Below are 27,981 nucleotides of genomic sequence, written 5' to 3' on the forward strand. Positions count from 1 at the left end.
AAAGGTATGGTTTTATATGAAAATAATGTTCAAGGGACTTTTTTTTGCGAAAATTTTGAATTACGGCGAATTTCAAATTATCTGTGTTCTTATTAACGAGGTAACATGGACTAGGTGCCACCTGACTTCTTCTGTAGAAGGTTTATGAGCCAGTAATTTTAAATAATCTCAATCATTTTGACGCCCATTTTAACAAAACACATGACACATATTTGCAACGTCATCTTTGCGATTGAATATGAAATTAATGAATATATGAGTCGATCAGTCGCTAAAACTACTCTGGAGGTCAGATAAATCGCGAAAAAGTGTTTTGTGAAATTTACGATGATGTTGATGCTAGCAGTGGTGACGTTTGTACGGCAATTTAAACGTATGCAAAAAATCATGGTTTGAATCGCAACGTCTTATTGGTCGGCTATGTAGAGCGAATTTAGTAATTTGTTATTTATCCTACAGCGGATTTCGTGACCAGTCAATATTCATATTTTCATTTTTTGACGGAACAGGGTGGAATTTAAAACTCGCACATTGATAGGCTGGTAGACCTATTGATATACATAGCAGATACGTACAGTACATTCAAAACTAAATTTATTGAAAAATCGCCCAGAGCGGGTTTGGCAACGAAGCGACTCATAACTTTTTTGAAATAATTGATGCGCAGTTTCTATTTTATTTGATGATATCTCATGAATACGGTATATAAAATGTCTATTTTCATATCAATGTATGTATTCAATTTGAACGTTATCACCTGACTTGTCCTCCTTCAAATACTTAAAACAATAATGAACATAATGAAAAATCATTTACATTCCCAGGAATAGTAAGTAGTATAGGACCATTTGAGAATGAGACCTCATTTCAAGAATGTTGGAAACAGAATTTACAATCGCATATTTAACTTTGAAGCCGATTTACTTAATTTATTCAGCGGGGAACTTGCATTCATTCAATCTATAGCACTCGCATTTAATAATTCTAATAAGAAATAAAGCACCTGTACACGTGCATAGAATTACTATCCTCAATAGTGCGTATTTTAAGCTATCATGACAATAACTGTTTACACGTAAAAGTGCTGACTATCTCTCCAATCTCATTCTTCAAGAATAAGCGAGACGCGAGGTTGTCATTTTATACTACTATCTGACAGGTCGTATTGAAAATCGATTAAGCTCAAAAAGAAGTAGTTCGTTTTTTATCGGCATGTTCGCCCCTATCGCTCTACTTCACAGGCGCAGATCGAAAATAATCTTACTTTCGCGTTGAATTTGGAACCTTCCAAACTTGTTTGATTTATGCACGCAATTTACCAACTGCAGGATAATACATGTTTCCCTGTACATTTTATTACTGTGCACAGTAAATCTATGCATGTGTAAACGGGGTAATACTATAAGTAATATGAACTGTTGCAGTTCAGTCTATATTCATTAACACTTCTGAAAAAGCTATACTATGTAAGCAATTCAAAATTGAAGTTAGGAAAGCAGTTAAAATAACAAACAGAATCGAACTTAATTTTTTAAAGATGAAGGCTGTTGCAAACTCATTCCTGTCACTTTCGATATCCTAAGCCATTAGAATATATTCTCCTCTCATGTAAAAACATTCCATCCATTCTAGAATAATAATATATACATATTTTAAAACAGGTCTTTAGCGAAATTGCTTGTTGGTACCATTTTGAGCCGAGATGCATAGAATGTCACTAAGTATCAATAATTAGCGCTTAGAATGAGTGTCCATGCGAATCTTCCGTTCGAGACGAGTAAAGTATAAAATACAAATTTGACAGCTATCATATTTTAACCAAAAATCCCAGGAATAAAATAAATACAGATTTAGTTGTATTTGTATTGATTTAAGATAGGATATAAATAGTAATAAATGTCGTATTTATATATAACATTAAACCTTTTATCTACGACAGACAACAGTTAAACGATTCATGATGATAGTGATCAGTAACGGATAATTGCACTAATTTCGAGGAATTACGATCCAATAATTGAATGAAGAAAAATTTATAGGAATATCAGCAATCTTTATGGTTCGTCCACTCTTATCCTTATATTCTGTAAGACTAAAAGGGTGTAATAAAAAATATATTAGCCTAATCAACAACCATATTTAATGGTATGGTTCATTATATAATATAAAAGCGAGCAAATATTAAAATCAGTACATTGTCCTGTATATTCCGAATGCACACAATCAGAAAAGCTAACATAAATTTTAATTACGCCGAATTTTACAATTGTTACGGGTATTCCCTTTTCTACTTACAAACAATGACATTTTTATGAACATTATACAGCCACAGTAAAACCCCGTTACTACGAACACAGTTAATTCGAATTTCGCCGTAAATCAAAATATTCACTAAAAATTGTATTGGAAACAGGACCATTTTTTTTCAAGTTTTTTTTTGCATTTACATTTTGGATTTCGTAATTCGAATTTTTTCAGTCCTGCCAATTTCGAATTAATGGGGTATTACTGTAAATCAGTGATACACATTAGTGGAGCCAATCCATTTTGCAAAGTTTTTGTAACAATACAAGGTATGATGGAATTTTTTGGGGATACATTAATTAATTTCATCAAGTACAGATTATTTCTTTGAACACAATGCTAATCCTTTGTTGCATAAAGCTTAGTCGAGACCAATATGCATAATATGCCCGGCCGTAAACAATTTATACAATGGTTTGCAAAATGTTCGCACTACACAAATGCACGTGTATAATCACAGAACAGATTAATGAGATAGAAATGGAACAGCCAGACGCCATGGTCCAAGGCTTTGAAGCTCATTTCATTTTACGACTTTATGACGGTCAGGCTAATATGTAAAAATACAAAACCCGCCTGAATCTTCTCAAACATTACCAATATTAAACGCGCTTTTCATTTACGTGACAAACCTTAATGCATTTTATGATACAGGCGTTAAATAACATTTTTAACACGTGTTTAATTTTATCCCGTATTTCTCCACATTCGAGAATTAAATCTTGTAACACCCTCACCCAGAAGGCAACCCACTTCCCATTATTCTTGCCAATCCATATTTGCAAATATTATTATCGAATTAAATGTAACTTAGACTGTCCACAATGTGGTTTAATGAAAACAACATTCCACAAGACCACACGTTGCTGTTTCTAATGAAATAGTATTTTTTTTCCTCCAAATATGGCTACGCTTGTCGATCAGTACATTTGCACACGTTTTCCATCCATGGCTGAATACAAAAAAATGGAGTTTTCATACAGATGCATGTTGGTCTGAACCGGACTTCAAAATTTGACGTACATTCATTGTTATATATGCCACGCACCATTATACCTCTACACCAGAACGCATATCAATGATATCTGTTGCAGCAGGATGAATCTTAAAAGATACATTAACGGATAAAAGCATTTAGCCTTGATGATTATTATAAACCAAACCGTCAATAGTTTTCGCAGAAAACTTGGAGGAGCTCTGAGTGAAAGAAAGCGATGCAATATTGCTGGTGTAATAACAGTTCACAATAGCAACCATTAGAAAAAATCACATCTCCCCAGGTTCAAGGATACATTGTTTCACTATATGACATACTAGGATTTTATCTCGCATATTTTTTCCCGCATGCACCCCCCACGATTGTGCACCACTGGTACAAACATTAACAAACTTTTATTTTTGTCAGTTTTATAGGTACATACCATAGGCAAGTATACATATTATCTAAAACGTTAATAATTTGAATTATTAAAACTTTGTGCGTACTTTTCTATAATGGTTTTAGCAACCTGGGTTTCGCCTTTTGGCAACGTAAGAAGTATAGAACATTCAAAAAGATGTATAAGAACATGTTATAAATACAGCTTGAAGATGCCAAAAGATGAAACCCAGGTCACGGAAACTGATCTTTATTAAAAAGTTTTAATAATCCGAATTGATAACACCGTCGATTGTACCGTACATATTGAGTGTTGCCAAGTTAAGGGTTTCAATTGAATCAAGTGGGGGCTATGGACGCTTTGTCTTGGATGGTGAACTCGGCCTGGTAGACCTTCCACGTGACCAGGTAGTCCCGAACCAGTTTGAACAGGGTGTAGTAATTGGAGAAGAGGAGTAACGCAAGCGATAATACGTGGTGCCACTCCGTCGTGTTGAACAGTAGAAACAGTTGCATCAGGACGAGGGAGATCTGCAGACACAGCAGTACGCAGAGCATCGTTGAAGGGTTGTGAAATAGCGACTGCAGAGAGAAAAATGTTTTAGAATGGTTCAACCAGACGTTCAAGAAAACCTTTAAGTGACTTCATACGGAGGATACATGAATCTGCCCTTCACATATTATATACCATTTCCATGTAGGAACAATCAACTAGATACATAACTACATAGATATAGTAGAAGTGCGTTCGAAAATTTCATTAAAAAAAACAGATTTGGAATATAGAGTTATTTTTGTAAAGTAAGCTTTTTTCACATTCTGCTGATTTTTGCCTGCTACATTAAATTTATCAGTGGCGAAGGGCGGAGGTAGTCTGTGGATAAATAGTGCACACTATACTTTGTTAGTCATTCTTATCTGTTTTCATCGAACCAAGAATACAAATTTCTTCCCTTCCGTATAAATTAATTTTTAAAATTCCTACCTAAACAAAACCATAATACTTTAAGTATGCTATGGGTGGTGATCCGAAAAAATAGTGCATACTTTTTCAGTCATACTTATTTGTTTTCGTTGAATTAAGAATACATATTATTACAGATGTTGTTAGTTAGTTTTTTTAAATTCATTAAGCCCTGCCTAAACCAAACCATAATCAATAAAAAATATTCTTCTATCTATAAAATATCTAAAATTATGTCATTAAACCATACAGAATATTTTTTGACTATTATCTATTACGGCTTGGATTAGGCAGGGTGTAGTTGAATAAACTAACAAACACTATCTACACATTGTAGTCTTAGTTCAATGAACACAGATATGTATGACTGACAAAGTTTAGTATGCACTATTTATGTCAGATCTCCACAGCCTACCACCACCCTTCGCCACTGCAACACATTTTTTATCGGATATACTATTGTGAAATACCTTGTGAAAAAAAAATATTTATATAAAAGTCTAGATTTAACGTACATAAAATCTGGAATGCATCTCATTCCCAGGTTCGGCAGCAGTCATGCAGCCGGATGCAGTGTAGACGGAGCGTCCGTGCCGAACGGAGCTCCCGGCCGCCCAAAGAGTCTTGTGGCACCACTGGCCTGCCGAGGGAGGTGAGCCCCCCGTTAAAGGCTGGTTAGGCGACGTAGTCTGTGACGAGCTAGCCTGGCTGGCGGGAATTGTACCTCCACGCACCCATCTGCAAAATCAATTGAATTTCTTTTTAAAAATCACATATGCAAAAAAATATAAGCATGGAAAGTTTTTGGCAGGTTTTGGAAGTTATAGAACAACCATAGTGGTCCAGTGAGGTCACAATATATTTACGTGATTATCACTTCTATTACTACACCACTGTTTCACAACACTAATTCAATTCAATTCATTTATTTTACATATTGTGGACTTTACAAATTATAAGTTTAAGACGTTCACTCATTGGGCCTCATGGACTGTTGTAGTACTAAAAAGAATATATACATATGAGGCGTCTAATTCCAAAAAGCGATAAGTCCACATTTGGTCAAATTCGAGAAAAAAATACGCATATTTTTTGTATAATAATTTTACACAATATGTATTGATCTATAAATTCAATTCCAAAACGCGACATAACCCTACGAAAAAAAATATTTTAAGTCTCGATTTATTACAAAAAGCGCATAGTCCGAGTTTCATATTATTTAACGCTTGGTTGATTGCGCGTGTTTAAATCAACCAATAAGGGAACGTTCAATATTGAAAAGGGCGTCTCCCATACTGTAGCATCTGGTAAACTCATAACAGTGCCACGGAAATATGTGCCTTATGCGGTATAAATTAGAAAGTGAGGTACAAGTAGCGCTATGTCCAATTTTATTTTGCCTATATTTATTACATTTAAGAGTTTATCGGCTCAAACAAATTGCCATTTGATTCTAATTTCGACATAGAATACAACGGAAAAAATAATCTCACGTAAAACAAATAATTGAAGCATGAAATATAAAAACGTTGTTTCCCGAAAATATTGAATTATGGACTTGTCCCTTTTTGTAATTAGACGCCTCATATATATTATACAGATTGCACAATGTTCTCCCACTTTCATTTAAAACATTTTTCAATATTTTCAGTCGTTAATGAGTTATGGCTGAAAAACTAAAAATCATCCACTATTTTCCAAGATGGCGGCTGTATGTTATTACTTTCAGGCATTTGAAAAATTTTCTGTGTCATATGGAGGACAGAATAATTCCGATCCCTCCTTAGATTTCGTCACTTTCATCTCCTAACTCTGTTTCGGCAGAGTTTCAGTACACGGGTACAGAGGACATTGTAAAGATAAATGATGGCAGAGCAAGTCAAGATTCTCTTTTATTTTAAAAAACGTCTTAAAAAAATCTTTTTTATTTCGAAAATCTTTTCATTCCGACATGTTTTTATCGTCATGGAAGGCTGCCGTGCGGCGGGTTGAGATGGGGTAACTCAAATCATTGGTATGTTAGCGCTGTGTATATGGAAAACCTCTCCTTTAGGGGAATTTTTCCAGGTAATGGGCTATTTTCACGTAATATAAGAATATTTACATCAGATGCTCAGCTTCAGCTCAGTTATTATCTCATTTTGATGAGTGATTTATCAGTTTCGGGTTAATCAAGATTGGAAATAGAATCCAAATAAAAGCGAAGCTGGTATTTGTATATGGTAAAGTAGAGTTAAAGGTAGCAAAGATTTTTGCTGCTGGATCAAAACATATCGATAGAGACCAAAACTACACACATTTGTGACGATAACTTGATTGTTTCAGGTATAAGTTTTTAAAATAGGATGAGCAATTCATTACCTGCCGAGATGAAGCGACGCTTTGTGGAGATGATCACAGTATCTGGCCGAGAGGCAATGCGTCGCGTGTTGAGTAAACAGTCCCAGCCACACGAGTGCCAGGTGTCTTATCACGCGATATACATCATAATACAGGAAAGGCTGAAAGAAATATATAATGATTCAAATTCAAAAAACCTTTGACGGTTGGCAATCATACATTTTTGCGATATAAATAGTTAACCAAACTAACATAACATGCGGCCCGGCCCGTATGTTTAATAAATTATCTCAATAAGAAATTATAAATATGAATAAGACAAAAAAACACTCTGTGGATAGTATTTAGCTGGTTTCTAGGACGCCGGAAACCGGTTGGCTTGAAGAACAGGCTAATCAGGTTGAAATTTTCTTATAGCGTCCGCAGCATAATATGACCGAGCCAAGTCCAACGTCACCTCTTCACTCTCAGCATGATGAGGTTGCATGGTTCGTTTCTTATCTCCTAAGTCATACATACCACCTAGTACCTGTCACAAACATCAGTGTACTGTTGTAAGGTGCCGTGATTCTTTACCGTAAAGCAGCACTGTCAGAATGCAAGCGTCGAATAAGCGTGTCGTAGTCGTTAACTAATTAAATACTAATTTTGCAAATAATTTGCCGAGAAAGTTTTTCAGTTTGAAGTAATACGTTAATAATAATTATTAATTGCAAATGAATTTGTAAAATAAACTATTTTTCCAAGAGTTGAGAATGCTACATTTTTTATTGAACATAAATAATTTGAATCCAATGGATTTGTGCCAATGTGCTTTTAGCAATTGAGGCATGTGCGTCTTATCTAATTACGACGAAATTAACTAGAAGTTTTTACATTTCTGAAATTCTTCACAAATTGCGTTAATTTTGGCAGTCGGCTTTTGTGTTTTGTAATCAAAGCATTAATTACTTGATTACGCAAAGTTAAATTCCACTTAGGCTAAGTGCCATTTTTGTATGGAAGAGTCACAAAGTCAAATAATCCTCAGCGGTCCTTTTCATCTTTGAAGGTTTTTTTCTATATCTTTGGTATGAACTCACAGCGATATTGAATTAAAAATCACTATGACTGATTTCCCAAGAACCGTGATTAGTCCATGCTATTAGGTAAAAGTACGATAGGGTGAAGGAATATGTGGATATGATATCACTAGTCATATTTGAAAGCATTAAGGCCTCACCTGAGCAAAGCACCACGGCACATAACTGGAATAATAGGCCCCGACGACAGAGCTGAAGATAATCTGTTTGAGCCGCCCGTTGAAGTCAGCTTTGAGGAGTTCCACTTCGTTGCGGACCGCAGGGGCGCCTGCCGCGCAGCAGTGAGGCGCCCTCGCCGATCCCCGACCCTCCACTTGCAGGAGGGGGGCCGCCTTCGCTCCAAACAACAAAAGGTACACTGATGCCCTGTGACATTTCATATTTTATTATTAATATGTATGTAATAAATAATAAAAAAATAGGGTTATCGAAGACATGAATACATGTGAATTACTGTGCGGTGCATGTACTCTTCTACTTCATCGATACGGTGGCAGCTTAGGTTAGCAGGTCAAATGAAAATCAAATTTAATCCTGAAATCGCCATCCTGTGGGTCTATTCTATGCACAAGGCAGCTATCGACGGTAGTTTATCATAATTACGTAATGAGGCGGTTAATTGTTACAATAAATTAACTGTCTCTAAACCCACTGGAACCAGACTGTGGTATTTCAAAAAAAAATCAATTGCAAGGCAAAAACAGATGTATCATGTAACGATAATGTCACGAATTTAGGGCTTCGCATATTGTTTTTCAATGTATGTTTAGAGTCAGAGTACGGATCCGTTCGAGCAAGTGGCTAACATATATTTCTTGTAAAAACAAAAAAAAAATCTGTGGAGGCCCATATGATTTTCTTAGGATCGGACAAGGTCAAAAAAAATTATTTATTTATGGTAATATATCAGTTGTATATAATATTGATAATGATATAAATAATGACAGCAATCCTTATGGCAGCTATTTTTAAGTTTGGTTTTCTATTGCACTGAATGTTCATAAAGAGCCATGACACACTGCTGTAAAATACCTTCATCAATCAGAATGCAAGCATCAAATAAGCGGCTCTTTATTTCAAAACTATGATTTTTTTAGTCTCGTTCCAGTATGGCAAAATGAAACAGGATGAAGAGATCACAATGTCATCAGGTGGGATCCCAGGATCGCAAACCCAGAATTGACTCGAGTCTCAATATTTAGAGTTTTTCTGTCAATTCAATTTGATAGCTACTATCGGATCCAAAAACCATTCTGAAATTAGAAGAATCAAGCGTACGTCTGTCAATACTTACGGGTAGCACAAATAGAATATGCTGAGAATGGCATGCGTTTGGACCAAATGATAAGTACACCAGCCCAGCGCGCCCAGCACCAAACCCAGCACCAGAAATCTGGAAGAAAATTGGCACCGGTAACGAACAGAAGGAGCTGTTATAAATGAAAGCAAAGCTGAAAAATTTTACTAACTATTAAATTAGCCATTTCGAATGGTAGATTCATCTGTAGCAAGTTTAACATTTGTGTTTTGAGAATTATTTATTATTATTGCACTAAAAGGTGGGTCTCACATACAGACATCGTCAATGTTATTTTGTTGGCATTCAGATGTAATTTAATGTGCTCACACATAGCATTTAAGTAACATTATTCAAAGCACTTTGCATGAATCCAGCTGAAGTATGTAGTATAAAAAAAATGCTAAACCATGCACAGAATCAATACTATTCATACCGCATGAACTGATTTTCAAGCTAGTCAGTGTGTATTGCGCCTAAAAGATGTTTTTTGAAGAACTAAAAGACCCTGCTCATAAGAGACTTCACTGTTTCATAAATAATAAGAACAGATGAATGTGACCAAAAAATTAGCTTCACCTACATTGTGATAAAGTGTATTATTGAAATATCATATTCAAGTCCTTACAGCATTGTTGTTCTATTCGGCTAACGTATCTGTAGGTGCCCATTTAAATATTGCTACATACAAATAAAATGCAGTTTAAAAATTAACTCTACCCACATTGTAACATTGTAGAAATGAAGCAACTGGTATTAATGTATATGAGTCCTATGTTAATATAAAAGGGGATTTTATGAGGAATACCAACCGGAGTATCTGTGTCATGAGTGGAAGTAGTTTGACAGGCGTGATTGCCTGCACAGCCACACTACACACCGAGAACAGCAGTCTTCGACCCAAGACTATCACTATGAATAGTACAAGATGGCGGTCGATAAGATAAAAATTCTGGAAAAGATAAATGCATTTTAGAACTTGACAGTAATTTTTTTTTTTTTTTTGACCATGTCCGATCCTAATATTTTATAAGATTTTGTTTTTATGAGAAATAGATATTAGCCACTTGCTCAACCTATTAGGTCCATACTCTGACTCATACACAAATTGAAAAACAATATGATGTGTACTTTCCAGACCCAGGATTTGAACCTGGGACCCATAGCGTTATAGGCCGAGGGCTGCCATCGTGGGTGTCATGTAATATGTCAAGAATATGTATATGAGTTTAAAATAGTTATGCACTTTCAACGCATCCGCAATTCATGCAATTTAATCTTATATTAAAAAAAAATTACCAATGAACTTATACGAACAGAAATACCTAGCTCAATATGTATCGTTAATTGGAAAAAAAATATTTTAAGATTTGCAACTATAATGGAACTTCTTCTTTTCTGCCGGCTTCAAACATATCATCGATGGTGGAGCTAGCTGGTTGCAATGACCGGACAGATCATCACATGCTCCGCAGTTTCCTCGGCACCATATTCATCTGAGTATCCCCACATTTTTATATTGTTTTGGTCCTAGTTACTCCGGTTCGTATTCGATTCATTGTACTTCAAACTGGGAAGTCACGTGTGCGTGGCGACTGCGTAACAGACTTGCAACATTACGTGCTAGGTCAGTGTTAAAGTCGGGATTTCGTGTTGCCTAATTGCCATTTTCCTAGGCTGCGATTTTCAATGTTTTCTAAACAACCAGGACAAAATGACAAACTGGCCGGGACTGTGCCTTCAAATCGGTACGTATTGTCGGTACATTTAAACGGGTAATTTATAAGTAAAGAATTTGAGTATATTTACCATTGTTTGACTAGTATATGAATGCGGCAGCCACCATACAGTCCGATATAGGTTCAAGAACTGTGTGCCAGCAGCGAGAGATGTGAATACGAACATCATTATTTCGAACAACAGGTCACCGTCGTGCGGAATATTCGGAAACGGAATATGCTTGGGCGCGAATGGGATGTCGTAGCCCAGATTCGCCGCCGGACTGCCTGACGAATTCGAAAAATTGCATTTCGCGAAGTCATTTGTCAGCGGGGTGACAGAAACTATCGCGGGTGACATCCGGGTGTTTCGAGGCAGACGGCGATTTCCAGGAGGCATAATAAGCAGGTTATCTTCTTCCGGAGGCAAATACGGCGCAGGACTCTGCAATAATCAATTACAGCCAATTAATTTATTAAACACAACACACATGCAGTTAATTAGCGCGGAATAATGATCAAGGAGAAATCCATCGTGATTTGTTTATACTACCAACTGATAAACCATGTTAAAATCTGACGTTTAATACGTGGCTAACTTCATTATGGATACATTATGACTTTTAAGGAGTGATACTAATGAATTTTGATAGGTTTTTGGCTTACCTTTCGTACGACGGATTCCACCCTTTTGGAGTTGGAGCTTTGAGTCATAACTTTAGGGCTCGTAATCGCTAGGGGACGTTTCACGAGCGGATCCTTGACGATACGACGCCGCCTCGATACTCCGGTCGTCGATATGTGAGGCGCTTGAATATTGGCCCAACGTTTGGCCAACAGCAACGTTAACCCGCCGAATATCGCCGGTAAAATATACTTAACAAGAGGTCCGCTTTCATTTTCCGTACAACTCATCACTCACATGTTAAAAAGTTTTTAAAACACAATTCTCATCGGCGCACAGACACGTTGTTCACAACATAAAACTCAGAGCAGTCACAACAAACGCCTCATCTGGGGAAGTGCGAGGGAGATGAGATGAAGATCATTTTTGAAATTGCCCAATGTTCGATGGATTTTTCCCAATTTATGTTTATGGTCTTCTTCCAGTAAAGTAATAAAAAAATCAGAATCAAACGCGAAGCATACCAGCTAAATATTTATACATTACGGATAAATATTTTTTTTTTATTACCATTGCAATGAATCAATTATTTATTTATGTGTCACGAGGATTGATAAAAAATTAACTTTCCTTAAATAGACTAAGGAAAATAATACATTTTGTTTGGCAGTACACTTTTCCCGGGTTTACAGAATAGCCAACCTAAAAATAATAGTTGCATTGGAGAAAGACCTTTATGGTACATATTTGTAATTATTATTTAGTATATGTATTTAAAAAAATCATTATGATGAAATTGTATAATTCATAATGCTAATTAATTATTTCATTTAAATATTTTTTTTAAGGAACTTACATTAACAAAATTTTGAAGATTGCTCGACTCCAATCTCTAATCCTACAAGTTCCATAAAAAAATTATGAATGAAGGTGCAGAATATAAAACAAAAGAATATAGGTTTTTGAATCGAGCGAAAACAGAAATAAACAATAATTTTAATAACATTGATCAAGTGAACTGAAATAAAACCAATATTATTTAGGAGGAATAACATTTCATATTTCAGAAAATAACAATAACTGATGGAAACATAATATTATGAATATTAAACATGAATAAATTCACTGTACATGATAAGACGTAGATGGGCTGCTATTATTAATTATGTTATCATAATATTTTGCAAACACAAGAAAATGATAAGATATCATTGAATCTGATATTGTTTACTATATTTTTTCCACAAGTTTATGTAGATAAGTATAATCATTATAATACAAGAAATCCATAATACTAAAATACAATCATATTAATGTTCCAAATTTCAACTACCATAATATACACTGTAATATTATCAAAGATGTTGTAGAAAACCATTTCTACCTCTTATCTTTTAGTCCAAGATCTTTGAATATTTCTATTACAAATCAAGTTGAAGAGTTGGTAAAAAAATTCAATAAGTTTGCAGATTTCTTTATTAATTACATAGGCACTAATAGTATTTTGTTATTATAAAAGTATCATCCAATTTAGGTTTTTATGGTAATTATATTACCATCGTGGTTTTAAGTAACTAATTAATGTCTTATTTCTTTCATAGCAAATAATTACACTTGCTAAGATTGTTTTGGGAAAACACATCTATTCAATCTTAATCCAAGAAGCGGGTTTGCCTTGTTGATCATTTACTTGAATATTAAAACTTTTCAAAATGTCTCGAACATTATCACACTCCGTAAATAGGCTTTTATCCTTTAATTCCTTGGCCCGATTCCGTACATTCTGCCTAAAGTGAACGAGGGCATCTACTATGGCATTCAAATTTTTTTCATCAGCAGAACTTTGCTTATCCAAATTTATACCAAAGCATTTCATCGTATTGGCCACGTGCGTTGAAATCAAAGCTACGGTAATGGGATCAAAGTTATCTTCAATGTCGTTTGACTTTATAAATTTGTTTGTTTCTGTAGATAGTTTTAACAGATATGTCAGACATTTTGAAGTATTGAAATCATCCCTGAGCGACGCATCAACCATTGTTTTGGTTTGATTCAATTCGGACTGTAAGCTAGAGTTCCGTTTAGAGGTGAAAGTCTTTGGTTGATTTGTGTAGTTATTGCAATCTTCGATGAATGACTTAAATTTCATTAGCACTGCGTTTGCTGTGGACATCATGGTATCGCTATACTCCATGTGGTAGCGGTAGTGAGACATTACACAAGCCATCCGAAACGTTGCGGCACTATACGACTTCAATAAATCATCAATACTCATTGTATTTTTCAGCGACTTGGACATTTTTACATCGCCAGTAAGATGCAAGTGACCAGCGTGTATCCAATAGTTGACCCACTGATTGTGACCGTGATACACGCACGACTGGGCTTCTTCGTTTTCATGATGTGGGAACCGCAGATCGATTCCTCCAGCGTGGAAGTCGACGGTTTTTCCAAATAAGCGGCTTACCATGGCAGAGCATTCTATGTGCCATCCCGGTCTGCCGTTCCCCCATTCTGCCTCCCAAAACGGCTCTCCTTTTTTATATCCTTTCCACAATGCAAAATCTAACGATGACTTCTTTTCAGAACCGGTATTTTTCTCTTCATCAAGTTCACTTTTATTAAACTTCCCATAGTTATTATAATTTAAAGTATCGAAGTACAGAGAATTATCAGAAGTTTTGTATGTCATATCTTTCTTGACGATTTCTTTAATAAAGTTTATTATGGTTGGAATGTGCTCGGTGACTCTTGTAATAATGTGAGGCATTTGAACGCCTAACTGTGCCATATTTCTCCAGAATTCTAGCTCATATTTGATAGCTATATCACTTGGTTTCAAACCCATAGTTAGGCTCTTATTTATGATTTTATCATCGACATCTGTGATACCCATCGACGTTACCAAATCCACATTAAAATAATTCATTAATACCCTTTGAACAATATCTAATTTTACGTAACAGCTCGCGTGACCGATGTGGGCAGAGTCGTACACCGTAGGTCCGCATGAATACCAGGTAGCCACATTATTATTTAAAATCAAAGGAATGTTTTTCTTAGTTATAGAGCTGTAAACAAATATTCCAGTATCAATGCCTGGCGGTTTTTGCCACTCGATAATTTCTGAAGACTTTGATTCGATATGCTGTGAATATGATCGCGAGCACACTCTTGGAAGATACAATCTCAACAGCTTCATTTTATATAGCTTTAATTTCTTTTCACTAAATGTTGTAATTGAATATCATTTTAGACAGTCGATCCTGTACTGGTAGGTTCGAATTTTTTCTAGGTTATGCAACTGTCAAAGTATTTATTATCTTTTGTCTATGGTCAAAGTGTCAAATTCAACTGTCAGAATCAAAATAAAATCTGTTTAAAACAAAGAAAATATACCTACTGATTATAACCTGACTTTATATTTTGTGAAAGCTGAATATCTGAATAAGGCAAGTGATTATTTTGTAATAGACGAAAAAAATGTCATGATAAATAACAACGTAATAATGACTTTATGAATGATGACATTTTAATTTATTTTTACAGTGACAGAATCGATAGACTTGAACCAGCTAAAATGCAATATGAAGAGGAAGGCGAGACCCTCAAGGATGTATCTTCATGTTCTGGGCTGAGAGCTGATCTTAAGAAGTGTCTCCTTAAAACGGATTGCTGTAAAATAGTAAATAGCTCCATAAATCAATTTTCATATTTTTAGGTTACGTAGTACAACATTGCCACCATAATTTTTGGATTGTAAACAAACTCTATATTGTTATAGGTAGTTCAGAGTAATTATTTTTGCTTCTCATTATTTTGTATCATTGACATTGACCATTAGTGATTAACTCGAGGAATAATGTTGCTGTTAGTTGTGGAATTGCGAATCTTAGGTACTTAGGTATACCCCGTTTACACGTGCATTGATTTTCTGCTGACAGTACGTATTATCGTAGCCATAACAAGTAATTGCACGCATAAACACGTATTATTGTGCAAGTTGCGTCTCTTTTGTAGACGCATTTTTGTCATTGTATGGTGCTATTTGACAGGTTGTGAAAATTGGTAAACGTTAAAATGCTCTCCCACTATCGTTCTCTACTGCGCATGCGCATATGTCATACAAGTTGTAACTATCGCGTGAAAATTCAGAAACCGCTGAACATTTTGATCCATGCATGCAGTTTTGCAACATGCATGATAATATGTGTTTATATCTGCCACCAGTAAATTCATGCATGTGTAAATGGGCTATTACTATTGATAGAGAGGTATAAAGCCGGGTACTCATTAGTGAGCTGTAACTGTTCCAGATACTGTAACCAAGTCTAGATGCGAAATAATTATTTATTAGGATCGCGAACTAATTATTTGTCGTCCATACTGATTACTTTATCTGCAACAGTCATAGTTACGGCTCGCTAATGAGTGAATGGAGTCCCATTAGAGAGAACACATTCCATTATATACTTGGGTTGCACTCTGGATGATGACTGGAACCATACCACGGAATTGAGATGCCGAATCGAGAAAGCCAGGGTGGCATTTACTCGTCTAAAAAAAGTATTTTGTAGTCATGATATACACCTAGGAATCAGAACTAGAATGGTGAGGTGCTACGTCTTCTCGGTCCTCTTATATGGAGTAGAGGCTTGGACGCTCACAGAAACGATTCTCAAAAAACTTGAAGCTTTTGAAATGTGGGTGTATAGGCGCATGCTTCGTATCAGCTTGAAGGACAAAGTTACAAATGTCGAGGTGATGTCAAGGATGAAAAAGACCAAAGAAATAGTCAAACTAATAAAAACCAGGAAACTGGCATACTTTGGCCACATCATGCGGCATCCCGAGAAGTATCGCCTTCTACATCTCATCATTCAAGGGAAGATCTCCGGTAAGCGAGGCCCTGGTAGAAGAAGAACGTCCTGGCTCAAGAACCTCAGGGACTGGTTTGAGCTCAGCACTCCATCCCTATTCAGAGCAGCGACGGACAGGGGCCAAATGGCCAAATTCATCGCCGACGTCCGATAACGGAAATGGCACACAAAGAAGAAGAGAATGAGTACCCGGCATAAGCTATATTTTTCAACAACGCCACACTCTTTTCACTTTTCATTTCAATTTTCTTTTGAGTAATACCAGTCAGTATTCATTTTTTTCTATACAAAGAGATAGAACCAAATGAACTTTACTGTCGAATATTGAATGGCTCTAAAAGTGATAAAAATGTAACAAAGACAATATGAAAAGGTTGCAATAATTATTATGCATGAGTTCATTTATGTGATTTGCGCGGAATGTATATTAAAATTATAGAGCGGCAATTTAAATGTTTTTCAAATTCTATTTCCAATCTTACCTATGGCTGTGTTCAGCTATTACTGTCCTTTCTTGTGTTCATAATTAATTCATTAAAAATACACATTAGTTTATAAATTTATTGCAGGATAAGAAAACACCAAGAGAATGTTTAAGAACTCATCACAACTCCGTACCGAATGAATGTTTTGTACTAAGAAATGCCTTTTACGAATGTAAAAGGTCACTGGTGAGTAACTTTTCATATTGTAATGATAATCTTGATCAACAAAAATGGTCTTTTTCGATATTTTGTCATAAAATAATAAATATGTAGATTCATTAATTTAGGAAGGAATATTAATTAATTATAATCATGTTCAAAATTACAGTAATAAAATTCATCACCTAATTAATATCATCATGTAGCAATTTCATAATAATTCAGATCTCTTTTAAAATTGTTAAATTTAGGGATACTACTACCCACCAGAGGCACCTAGTGGAAAAATACGAAGCTTGCGATTTGAGGCATTTTTTTGATAATTTACAATTTCAACTGTATTAATCAATAAATATGTATCTGAAAACATTAAAAAGAAAAATATTTTTTATTTTAACAGAGTTACGTTATTATTACATTATATTTTTTGGTCATATTTATTATTAAAATTTAGTTTATTAAGTTTTCAATTTTTCCTCTTACAGATTTTTGACTAATTCATGGTTTTAATATTTTTTATATTTATTTTAAAAGACATCGATTTTAATAAAAATTTAAATGTGTATAACTTGAAATCCTTTTATTGTTTGTTTTAATTGAACTAAGAATCCAAATTGCCACTGGTAAATAGTAACATATTTGCTTTATATTCGGGACATTTTGGATGGGATAATTTGAATTTTTAATAGAAATTGTTGTTCAAGTATAATTTGATCTGTAGTGAAATCATTATAAAAATATGTTAATATTTTACTTACAGCTAGACAACCGGACAAGGTTCAGAGGTCACAAAGGATACTGATTTAGAACTGAGTACTTTTAGGCCTCTTACGCACTATCAACAAGTTTCTGCAACTAAAAAGTGTGACTGGTTACTGTATCCACACGTGTGAACGCTGATTTCCGTTCTTCTGTCTCGTGGTGGCTGTTAACCTGGTTGCAAACCAACTAGTCGACAGCGTGTAATAGGCTTTAGAAAGGATTCATTTTTCCTAAATGATACAATAATTGTAAATTAAAATAGTCTTTAATAAATAAAATATTATGTAAAACTGTATTATGGATTTTTATTCAGTATAAATAAAAAAATATCATCATTCTTCAATTTCTATTCTATCAATAGGTTGTATATAATATTAATATTTGTATTTTCCGAAACCTTACCTGTAAGTAGATCTTCTATCCCTGTTTCATATTACAGTACACTCTCAGTAATCCGCCGCTCGATTATCCGACAACTGCTATAATCCGCCGTTATTTTTACTAGTTGAGAGCACAAAATCAAGCTCTATGATTCGCCGGTATTCAATTGTCAAATTTAGTAGTCCGCCGCGTGCAAGTATACAACGCAGATGAGACGGGTTCATTTTGGAAACTTTTCCTTCATAAAACGTACGTTTATCACGAAGAAAGTAATGTACCAGGGAGGAATGTGCCCAAGGACGGCATCACAATTATGCCGTGCTCCAATGCAACCGGGACAGACAAACTGAAGCCTTTGGTCATAGGGAAAGCCAGGAATCCTAAGCCATTCAAGAATATCTGCCTCACTGAACAACTGGTTGTGTCAAGTGATTTACTGTTTAATATTTAGTTAATAAACTTAGTTTATAAATATGTATAATTTAGTTTTAGTACATACTTGATTTTGATTTTAAATAAAACTATTTTTATGAAATACCTGTTTTAATTTTTACCATATTTTGTATGCATACACTATAATCCTCCGCTTTCAGTAATTGGACACTTATCTGGTTTTTGGGGTGGCGGATTACTTAGAGAGTACTTACTGTATGTGTAATTTATATAAACTATTTTTACAGCAGGTCTCAAAAAAAAAAAGAAAATGATTATTAAAATTACAACCAGATAGGTAGCAAGATAATTTGCAGAAAATATTAAAATGTGTTTTTTTTTCCGACCACGTCCGATTCTAATAGGATCATATGGGCCTCCACATAGAGGTTTGTATTAACAGATTTTGTTTTTTACGAGAAATGGATGTTAGCCACTTGCTCAACCTATTAGGTCCATACCCTGACTCACACACAAATTGAAAAACAATATGTATACTTGCCAGACCCAGGATTCGAACCTGGGACCCACGGCGTGATAGTCCAACACTTAAGCCGCGCGGCCACCGTGGGTGTAAATAGTATAGTGTACTAAATAGTATAGCTGGAAGTATTGACAGACTCGTAGCGTCTTTCACTCGGTTGGACCATCTTTCAGAAGGAAATCGTGCAGTTCACATACCGGTACACGTTCAACATACCGAATGCAACATGTAAAAGTCCCATACATAGAGTATGAGAAATCCAGTCTCCTGGGTACGGCTTACGACTGTAACAGCTACAAAAATAATTATGAATAGGTATTTATATTTTATATCACTCTTGAAATTACCAATTGAAAGGAAATTATCCAAAATACTGTCGCATACCTGGTAATAGAAAGAGTAACACCAAAAGGTGGCAAATCAAATAATTAACGCAACATATATTTTAAAATACATAATAATAATCTTACTGACGAGTTCTAAATCGTGAAACTATGACGAATGCATTGCAGTTGTATATAAAAAAACTGAAAAGCATTCTTCCAAAGTCTCAATAGAAATGGGTCAGTATTCCACAAAAATGTTATTCTTTGTACATCAAGTTTTTTGAATTGCTCCGCTCTGGGACCTAATACTTGCTCCAGGGTCGGCTCCACTCCGGGTAAACAATTTAATCATCATCATCATCAGGGGCGCGACAACCCGGTGTGGGTCCTGGCCTCTTCCAACAGCTCCCTCCACCTGTCCCTATCGAGTGTGGCCGCTTTCCAATTTGGTACCCCCGGAATACGGCAGTCACTGGCAGCAGCTCCATCTAACCAGCGAATCTTTGGCCTCCCTCTTCTTATACGTCCTATTGGATTGCTGGACATCGGTTCATTGTCATTCATACGGTGCACATGACCTAGCCATCGCAGTCTCCCAATCTTGATTGATTGAACTGCACTGCAATCTTCGTACAGCCCGTAGAGCTCAGCATTATATCTTCTCCTCCAATTGGTGCCATCACCAAACAATTTAATAGGTATTATAAATGTAAGTATACAAATGTTAAAAAATAAGTATTCTTAAAACACGGTTTATTATTCGTTTTTTTCATTATTCTATTAAACAAAATTTTCGGCAGCAAATCGTCTTCAAATCTGCCTCTTCTCACTTAGAATTAATTTTAGTACTGAAAATATCCCCTTGACACTCGGTTGGGTAGTGGGCATATTGGATACGACTCGATATGCCGCTTGCGATTTTAGGGCGAAAATTTAATAATAATAAATAAACATCAGTGGAGCACTACAAACTTTCGGTACTCCGGGTAAAACCCCATTTCTCCACTGCTCCGTGCTCCTGCCCTGAGCTTCGCTCCAATGCTCTAAAAATATATAAATATTTACTTTAAAAAAAATTCTTCTACGTATATTGTCATTTAAAAATGTATTACTTATCATTTTACTCAGTGACCCCCCTGAGGACTTGAATGCCGACCTCACTAATTTTTAGTTTCAAATTTCCTGTAAGTTTGTTAGGTACCTTCTTACCTATCGTATTATGTATTTTCGGGTATCTTTAACAGACGAATAGACCAAAACAGAATTGGAGCATTTCCACGAAACTTACTCTCACAATATGTATTAATAGTATTAGGTATTTTTTATGGCTCGATTATTTTAATAAGCTATTTCTTTTATTCAACGAATAAGACACAAGATTTGAGAAAGTAACATTCTATATACTGAATATACATAATTTGAAAACATCTCATGTATATACACACTATAAAAAATCATTTTGTAGAAAAAAATACATTATTTCCTCAACATGTTGATGAAGCAACATCGTCTGCTTCAAGGAAAACTCCCATTGCTCTCGAAAGTTGTAATATTTGTATTCGTCGCCAATGCAACGCATAACCTGCCTACCCCCGCTGGACGTCTCTGTATTTTTTAATTGGAGAGAAATAGACAGAGATTTATCCATATTATCCTATATCTGGAAGAGACTTAGAAAATAAAGTACCTATGGATGTAAGCAGTGGCACGTTTAGTGACGTAGAGGCCCGACGCAATGGCTGATTTTGAGACCCCCTACGATACAAAATGGACAATAAAATTTTAATTTTTAAATAAATCCATGCTTTCGACAATTTTATTTTTGTTTTGTATGTACTTATAAATAATTATAGAAACATGGTTTAATTGAAACAGTCATCTTTCTTACAAATCATACTATGTGAAAATGTCTCTACGACCCTCAAAACTACGGAATCTCCCATCAAAGATGTATGTATGGTTTTAACTTTTCGGAGGCCCTCTTTTAAATTTTCTCACGAATCGGTTGCGTCATGTTGAGTTAGGGAAACGCACCTCTGTATGTAATGATTATCTACGAAATTGGTTTTTAAATCTGATAAGGAAAATGAGACTTTTGGACTTGAAGCCACAATTTATTGCTATTCAAGTAAACAATAAAAGTTAATTCACTTAAATAAAATCAGTGTGTGTACTTATGTACGCGCGTTAGAAGTTATACTTCTTTGGCGTAACAAAACAAAAACAAAACTTGTGATAAACTAGATTCTTTGACTAGCTCTTAATTATCTTGTTAAATTACACACTCAAGAAAAAGGACCGCTTATTGGAACGCCGTTAGTTTATTTCTATACACTTCAGGTGAGTCGGGGTAAGTGTAACTTTGGGGTAAGTGTAGCTACTAATATATCTCAGTATCTACTACAAATTGGATGATGCCATCTATGGAAAGGTGATAGCAAAGTCACCGATTTATAAAAATAATCAGAAATGGTGTCGATACCATATTTTTTGAGGTGACTACATGGATTATTCTCCAGACGACATTTTGAGGTCGACGAGTGAGATGGTAGCTGTTACTAAAATATTTTTTTAAACACGGAAATCTGCACATTGTGGTTGTAAAAATTGGTGAGTATATGTGTTTTGATACGCTGCTTCACGTGGTGTTATCGTTTTACTGAATTATAAGCATTTGAAACCTTTAATCAAGTAGACACACTTCCCCCACGAAATTAAACACGTGGGGTAAGCGTGCCTTTGTATTGTGTCACACTTCCCCCATATATTTTCTATGAATTTGCAAAGTCAATATTTTAACTAGTGATGGGACATGACGCATTATTTATATCGATCAAAGTATCGAAGATCGAAAATGTTCGTAATTGAAATAGAATGTTTATATGTAAGAATTTGTATACCAGTATAACCTAGATAATTTTAAATCCAAGGGACTGTGAAAATTTGATTTCGAATTCGTGAAAATCGATATAAATCGAATTTTCTGAAGAAGAAAAAAAATCGTCAATTTGTATGGGGACCGTTCGACTCAAAAATGTTCTTCTAAGCCTATAATTCTGGATTGCAAAGCTGTTCAATTACCAAATAAAGAAGTTACCGAAAGTTTAACAGAAATGCCACTGTTACAAAAGTTTCCTGCAGAAAATATATAAAAAACTTTGTTTGAAACACTTTTGTTGAATTCTATCAGTAGTAAGGCGCCTATAAAGAATAAGAGAAAAATGCTATCCCCAGGAGCAGAAGTGATTACATGTTATATGATGATATAGAGCGAATGAAAAATAATGTCCCAATAGAAAAGAAAATAAAGCCATTGCAAGACAAAACTAACATGCAGAAGAAGGTATTGAAACCGTTAAAAGTACATCAAAACAAAAAAAAACACGAATCCATGTCATCAGAAGAAGATTTGTCATGGACATCAAGTGACGAAAGCGAAAATAATATGCAAGACTATATTAATGATTTTCTCGGCGATGAGGAAAACGATCCTTCAATTAATATGCTTAATATATCAATGTTTGATCAGTTTGATGATACTGCAGTTGCATCTAATTCAGAAATGTTAGAGATTGGAAAATGTATTGTAGTCATAGACTATAGATACATATAGACGCCACCCGTTGCATTGCTAAATGAAGCTACGTGCCGTGCGTTTGGTTTGTGGGCGAGCGAACGCATTCGCCTATAAATGTTCGAGACCATAGACCATTTCGCTAGTGCTCGCCGAAAGTGCTCGCACTAGACGCTCAGAATTAAAATATAATTTTCTGTTTTTTTACGTTATATAGTATTTTTAAGCGGTCAAAATGCAACCAATTAGGTAAATATATCCATAATTTAAGTTATTTTAAAGAAACACTAGGTCACTGATATTAAAATAAATAATAATATACAAATAAATTGTCACGAACATGTATCAACTTACCTATGAAACGTAATACCGTCTTCTTGCTTATCAGTACGGCTACCATATTTTAATACAACATGCAGAACCACCTTTCCTACTTAATTAACTAAAAATATTTACCACTGACTTTATGTTTAACACAAAAAATAGCAAATTTAGCAACACGAACAACACGCTACGTGAAGCGATTCAGCACGATTTACCGGCGATATTTTTGGAAACCAACTTAAAAATATGTAGACCTTTTATCTTACTCTGGCGCGTGTCGCAGAGATTATAAGGGTGCCGAATACTTTCTCACTCGCACTCGTGCATCGTTTTTGTTCAGGCCTTGATTGTAGTACAATTTGCTACAAAAAAAACTGTGAAACATTTTGTCGGAGTTATAATAAAACTTGAGCAAGATGACAGAATTCTGACAAAGTTTGCTCGAAAACTTAAGACGATTAAAAAAGAAAACGAAACTATGTTTTTATTTCCAAGAGTAGAAGACATTTACGAAGTGAAAGAAGAGGATATCATCTGCATATTGCCTCAACCATCAACTGGACGAAGAGGCGAAATAATTTTCAAAACAAAAATTTCTGGTTACAATATTCAGTGGGTACCTTGTCATGCAATTTCAAATATTGCAATTCGAAATAATTTAGTTAGAATAAATAGTTTTGTAAGTAAGCACTTAACTTGAATAATTATTGTAACTACAGTAAAAACGAAAGAATGATTCGAGAATGAGACCCTTACTACGTTACTAGAGATTTAATGTTTTTGTGTATTAATTATTATTAATTTATATCTTACTCTCAATTTGTGTCCACATTTTATTTTTGCTGATTTTTATTTAATTTTGTAATAATACGAACATAATCATCTTAGGTATATTAAATTTCATCAACTGTTTGTTAATGCTCACTGTTTTGAGCTAAAAAAATCGTGTTTTACCCTGTTAATTCTTGGTGAAGCTATTATAACATTTCAAATTTAATTCATTCTTTCGTACACTTATTCTCACGCCGCACACAATCGACAAACCTCTTTATCGTTTTGATTTTACTGTAAGTGCTTACGCCTTTGTCATGTAACTACTGACTATTTTTAGGGTTACTCTGGATTCCTGTATTGTATACTTTGTATTTGTGCTCTTTCGAGACGAATAAAATTATAAGTTAATCTTCAAAAGCCTTTGATTGATTTACCTACCACTCCTGTTGCTTAGATAACCACATTAAATAGTTAAGTACCTACCTAATAAAAAACGTAATTTTTGTTTCGGGACATCACTAGCTCTTCATACATTAGTATGACACACTTACCACAAAAAAATGATAGAGATCATTTTTGTTGAAAATCTATACAAAAGTTTTAATTTAAGAATCAATATCCATTAAATGATATATTACCTTTCTATGCATGTAATACGTTATGGTTTTGAAGAACTTTTGGAATAATGGTGAATTTAGTTACACTTACCCCAATATTGTGTAACAAACTGACTAGTAATCAAAAAATATTAAAATGTCGTATTATAGTAAGATATACAGTGGGTTCCTTCTGTACATATTAATTGTAATGATATTGTAGATCATATGGTAAAGTTTTCAACTGTTTAAAACATACCTATTCATCATGAACCAGGTTGAAATTCATCTCATTAAATTCTATGTCACACTTACCCCGACTCACCTTATATTACTAAATTATATAATGGTTTCTCGTTGTTTTTATTTTTAAAGTACCAACTGTCACTCTGTCGTTTAATCGTTTGTTTACGTAAGGAATTGCAAATGGCCGACAATAATAAATTCGCTGCCTAGGCAACGGAACAATTCTAAACTATAATATTATACTGTATAATCGTCATGATTGCAGTATCACACTGTGGCGTAAAGGTAGTGCGTTCGGCTGATAACCGAACAATCGGTGGTTCGAATCCAATAGAGTGCGATTTTTTTAGTGTCAAAAAATAAATTATGCGTTACATGTCACACGCCAAAAATACACTGATCTGATTTTCCAAACTCGCCTAAAGAAGTATAACTTCAAAAAGAACCGATTGAGTTTCGCGCTTCACGTGGGTATTTGAATAAAATCCGAGCTATAATTTAAATTACGAAAATTTTCTGCACTACACGAAGATAAAACAGGTCGTTTACAGACGCGTTTTGTTAAATAAACAAAACACACAAGACGACACCCGCGTTATAAATAATCCGCACTAATTACACGCTTGTAAAGGGGACTTAAAACATGTTTTATTCGTCGAAATGTCCAGTGCTCGTATTGTTCTCCCACTCGCGTTCGTATCAGGGGCACACGAGATCTCGACGGACCGACATTATTGTCTGCCGTTATCTGGCCGCGAAAATCTCTTTTTATTTCAGCTGTTTTATTAGCATGCACGCGCGGCAGTTGTTCTTCAACCCCTTCGAGAAATAGGTTTGTTTTTAAATAAGACTATCATCACTAATTTATTATTGATTAAGTGAGCTACTCGTATATATCAAGTCTTCTACGTCACAGTGCTGAATGCACTGATGCTGTTTACGTCACGTGGTTTTTGCACACTGATATTATTACCTCACGTGATCTTTGCATGTTGACTTGTCATAGCAGATACTCTATCTCAGTGATTCACAACGTGGGGCGTACACCCCACCGGGGGACAATTTAAATGTTTGGGGGGGGTGGGGGCAAAAAGGTCACTTTAGAAATTATTTGAAGACAAAGCATAGCACAAGGATCGCACAAATTTTCTTACGAGTTGTACACAATAACGTAATATACATATTTACTTAGGTACGAAAGCTAAATTAAATAATTACAAGATAAAAAGAACTTTTTATATACAATACATACATATTGACTAGCTTAAACGATCAAAAAAATTTGTACTTGATAGAAATAATAGTGAAATGTCAAATTGATTTCCATAGTAACGCACGTATATACCTATTAGTAATTTAGTTGCTAGGACCCCAGACCCCTAGCAACCAATAATGGTGTCGAAATAACTTTTCATACAAAACAGAATTAACTGAAAATGAATTCAATTCTACTTAAAGATGGCTAAAAGTATTAAAAAAATGCATCTTGGCATTGTGTTCTGATATATTCTAAAAGTTTCAAATGTAGGTACAGCTAGTCGGGGAGAGTTAGTTAAAAATCGATTGCAAGATTTGTACCGGACAAATAAGAATACGAGCTAAGAAAAACGTTGTAAAATAGTATTGCCTATGTGCAATTAATTTTTTTCAGAATTAGTTAGGTAACAATAAAATTTTGAAGGGAGGGCATGAAGATTTTTGAAGCGTTGAAGTGGGGCTTGGCAGAAATAAGGTTGGGAAACACTCTATAACAAAAAAAGCTTTATTTTCTGTTCTCCTTCTCGCAATACGAAATAATGATAATTGTCTGCTTCCACAGAGGTATTTAAGCATTTTAATGTTAATAAAACTCCGTGCAATATAGAACACACACTGAATCATTGGAACGGGGAAAGTAAATGCTGGGGGAGTTTTTATTTCCAGAAACGACCGTGGTGACGTGGAAAACTTCATATAAAAGTCGCACTGTACCTACACGTCAATCTCGCAAATTTTTTCAACACATTTCCATTATTTGTCTTGATCCAAAATTCCGTATATAAGGCGGTTATCTACAATCATTGGTAATACAATGATAAGAAGGTTAACACCAGGGAACTCAGAAATAATTATCTGTTCTGTGGTTAACTCACACGACCGCATTGTCCGCTTTATGGAGAATCGCCACTGATTTCAAAAGTTGTAATACCTATTTTGTAATCGTTCCTTCATTAGCTGCACTTTATTAAGTGCCGCCCCATAGCAACGCATGACCTGCCTACCCCACCCAATAACATCTGCGCATTTATTCTATACACAAGACTGCTATCGGCGGCTATCGAGGGTAGTTTTTCATATTTTTGTATTGCAGTATTATATTTTTTACAATAAGTTAGTTGTACCTAATTGTTACAATAAGTGCTATATTTTAACAGCACCTCTATTAGCTGTGCTAACTTTTAGAACGAGATAGACAGTTTTGACTGTTTAGACGGCTAACTTATTGTAACAATTATAATACCTCAATACTAATAATATGATAAACTACCCTCGGTAACCGCCGATAGCAGCATGTGCATAGAATAGATAGGCAGATGTATCAAAAAGATGGCTTATGGCTTATTATTATGGATAAAGAGATCTTATCTCTTCTTTATTCTCAATTTTAACACGCCGATGTTTACAATATTCCTTTATGGTATTAATTTATTTTATGAGGTCACTTAACATATTAATAAGATGAGGAAATGAGGAAAGGCAAGTTATCATAATTTCATACATATTTGATTATATAGCTAGGCTAAGCTCGAAAAGATACTCCGAATTATTCATTTTCGACCTTCACACAGCACTCCGATCCTTGAACGA

The 27,981-nt window shown here is 34.9% G+C and overlaps 3 protein-coding genes across 3 annotated transcripts; 1 reads left to right on the forward strand and 2 right to left on the reverse strand.

Annotated features, from left to right (window-relative positions):
- Positions 1-2,119: 2,119 nt before the first annotated feature.
- LOC147075927 (transmembrane protein 39A) lies at positions 2,120-12,112 on the reverse strand. The gene is made up of 8 exons (XM_085942248.1): positions 11,753-12,112; positions 11,178-11,531; positions 10,181-10,320; positions 9,366-9,464; positions 8,212-8,437; positions 7,011-7,150; positions 5,162-5,384; positions 2,120-4,264 (listed from the first exon to the last, which is right to left on the reverse strand). The coding sequence occupies exons 1-8, from the start codon at positions 11,999-12,001 to the stop codon at positions 4,022-4,024; spliced, it is 1,674 nt and encodes a 557-aa protein (XP_085798374.1). The 5' UTR covers positions 12,002-12,112; the 3' UTR covers positions 2,120-4,021.
- Positions 12,113-12,758: 646 nt separating this feature from the next.
- On the reverse strand, positions 12,759-15,061 carry CysRS-m (cysteine--tRNA ligase-like protein, mitochondrial). The gene has a single exon (XM_085942250.1). It carries the CDS (start codon positions 14,911-14,913, stop codon positions 13,354-13,356), a length of 1,560 nt encoding a protein of 519 aa, XP_085798376.1. The 5' UTR covers positions 14,914-15,061; the 3' UTR covers positions 12,759-13,353.
- Positions 15,055-18,292, forward strand: LOC147075929 (cytochrome c oxidase assembly factor 5). Its single transcript, XM_085942251.1, has 4 exons — positions 15,055-15,163; positions 15,261-15,396; positions 17,161-17,262; positions 17,996-18,292. Exons 2-4 carry the CDS (start codon positions 15,292-15,294, stop codon positions 18,035-18,037), a joined length of 249 nt encoding a protein of 82 aa, XP_085798377.1. The 5' UTR covers positions 15,055-15,163; positions 15,261-15,291; the 3' UTR covers positions 18,038-18,292.
- The last annotated feature ends 9,689 nt before the right edge of the window (positions 18,293-27,981 follow it).

The sequence above is a fragment of the Rhyacophila brunnea genome, unplaced genomic scaffold, assembly GCF_057557595.1.
Source record: "Rhyacophila brunnea isolate RB1 unplaced genomic scaffold, BYU_Rbru_1.0 scaffold_14, whole genome shotgun sequence".
Taxonomy (NCBI): Eukaryota; Metazoa; Arthropoda; class Insecta; order Trichoptera; family Rhyacophilidae; genus Rhyacophila; species Rhyacophila brunnea.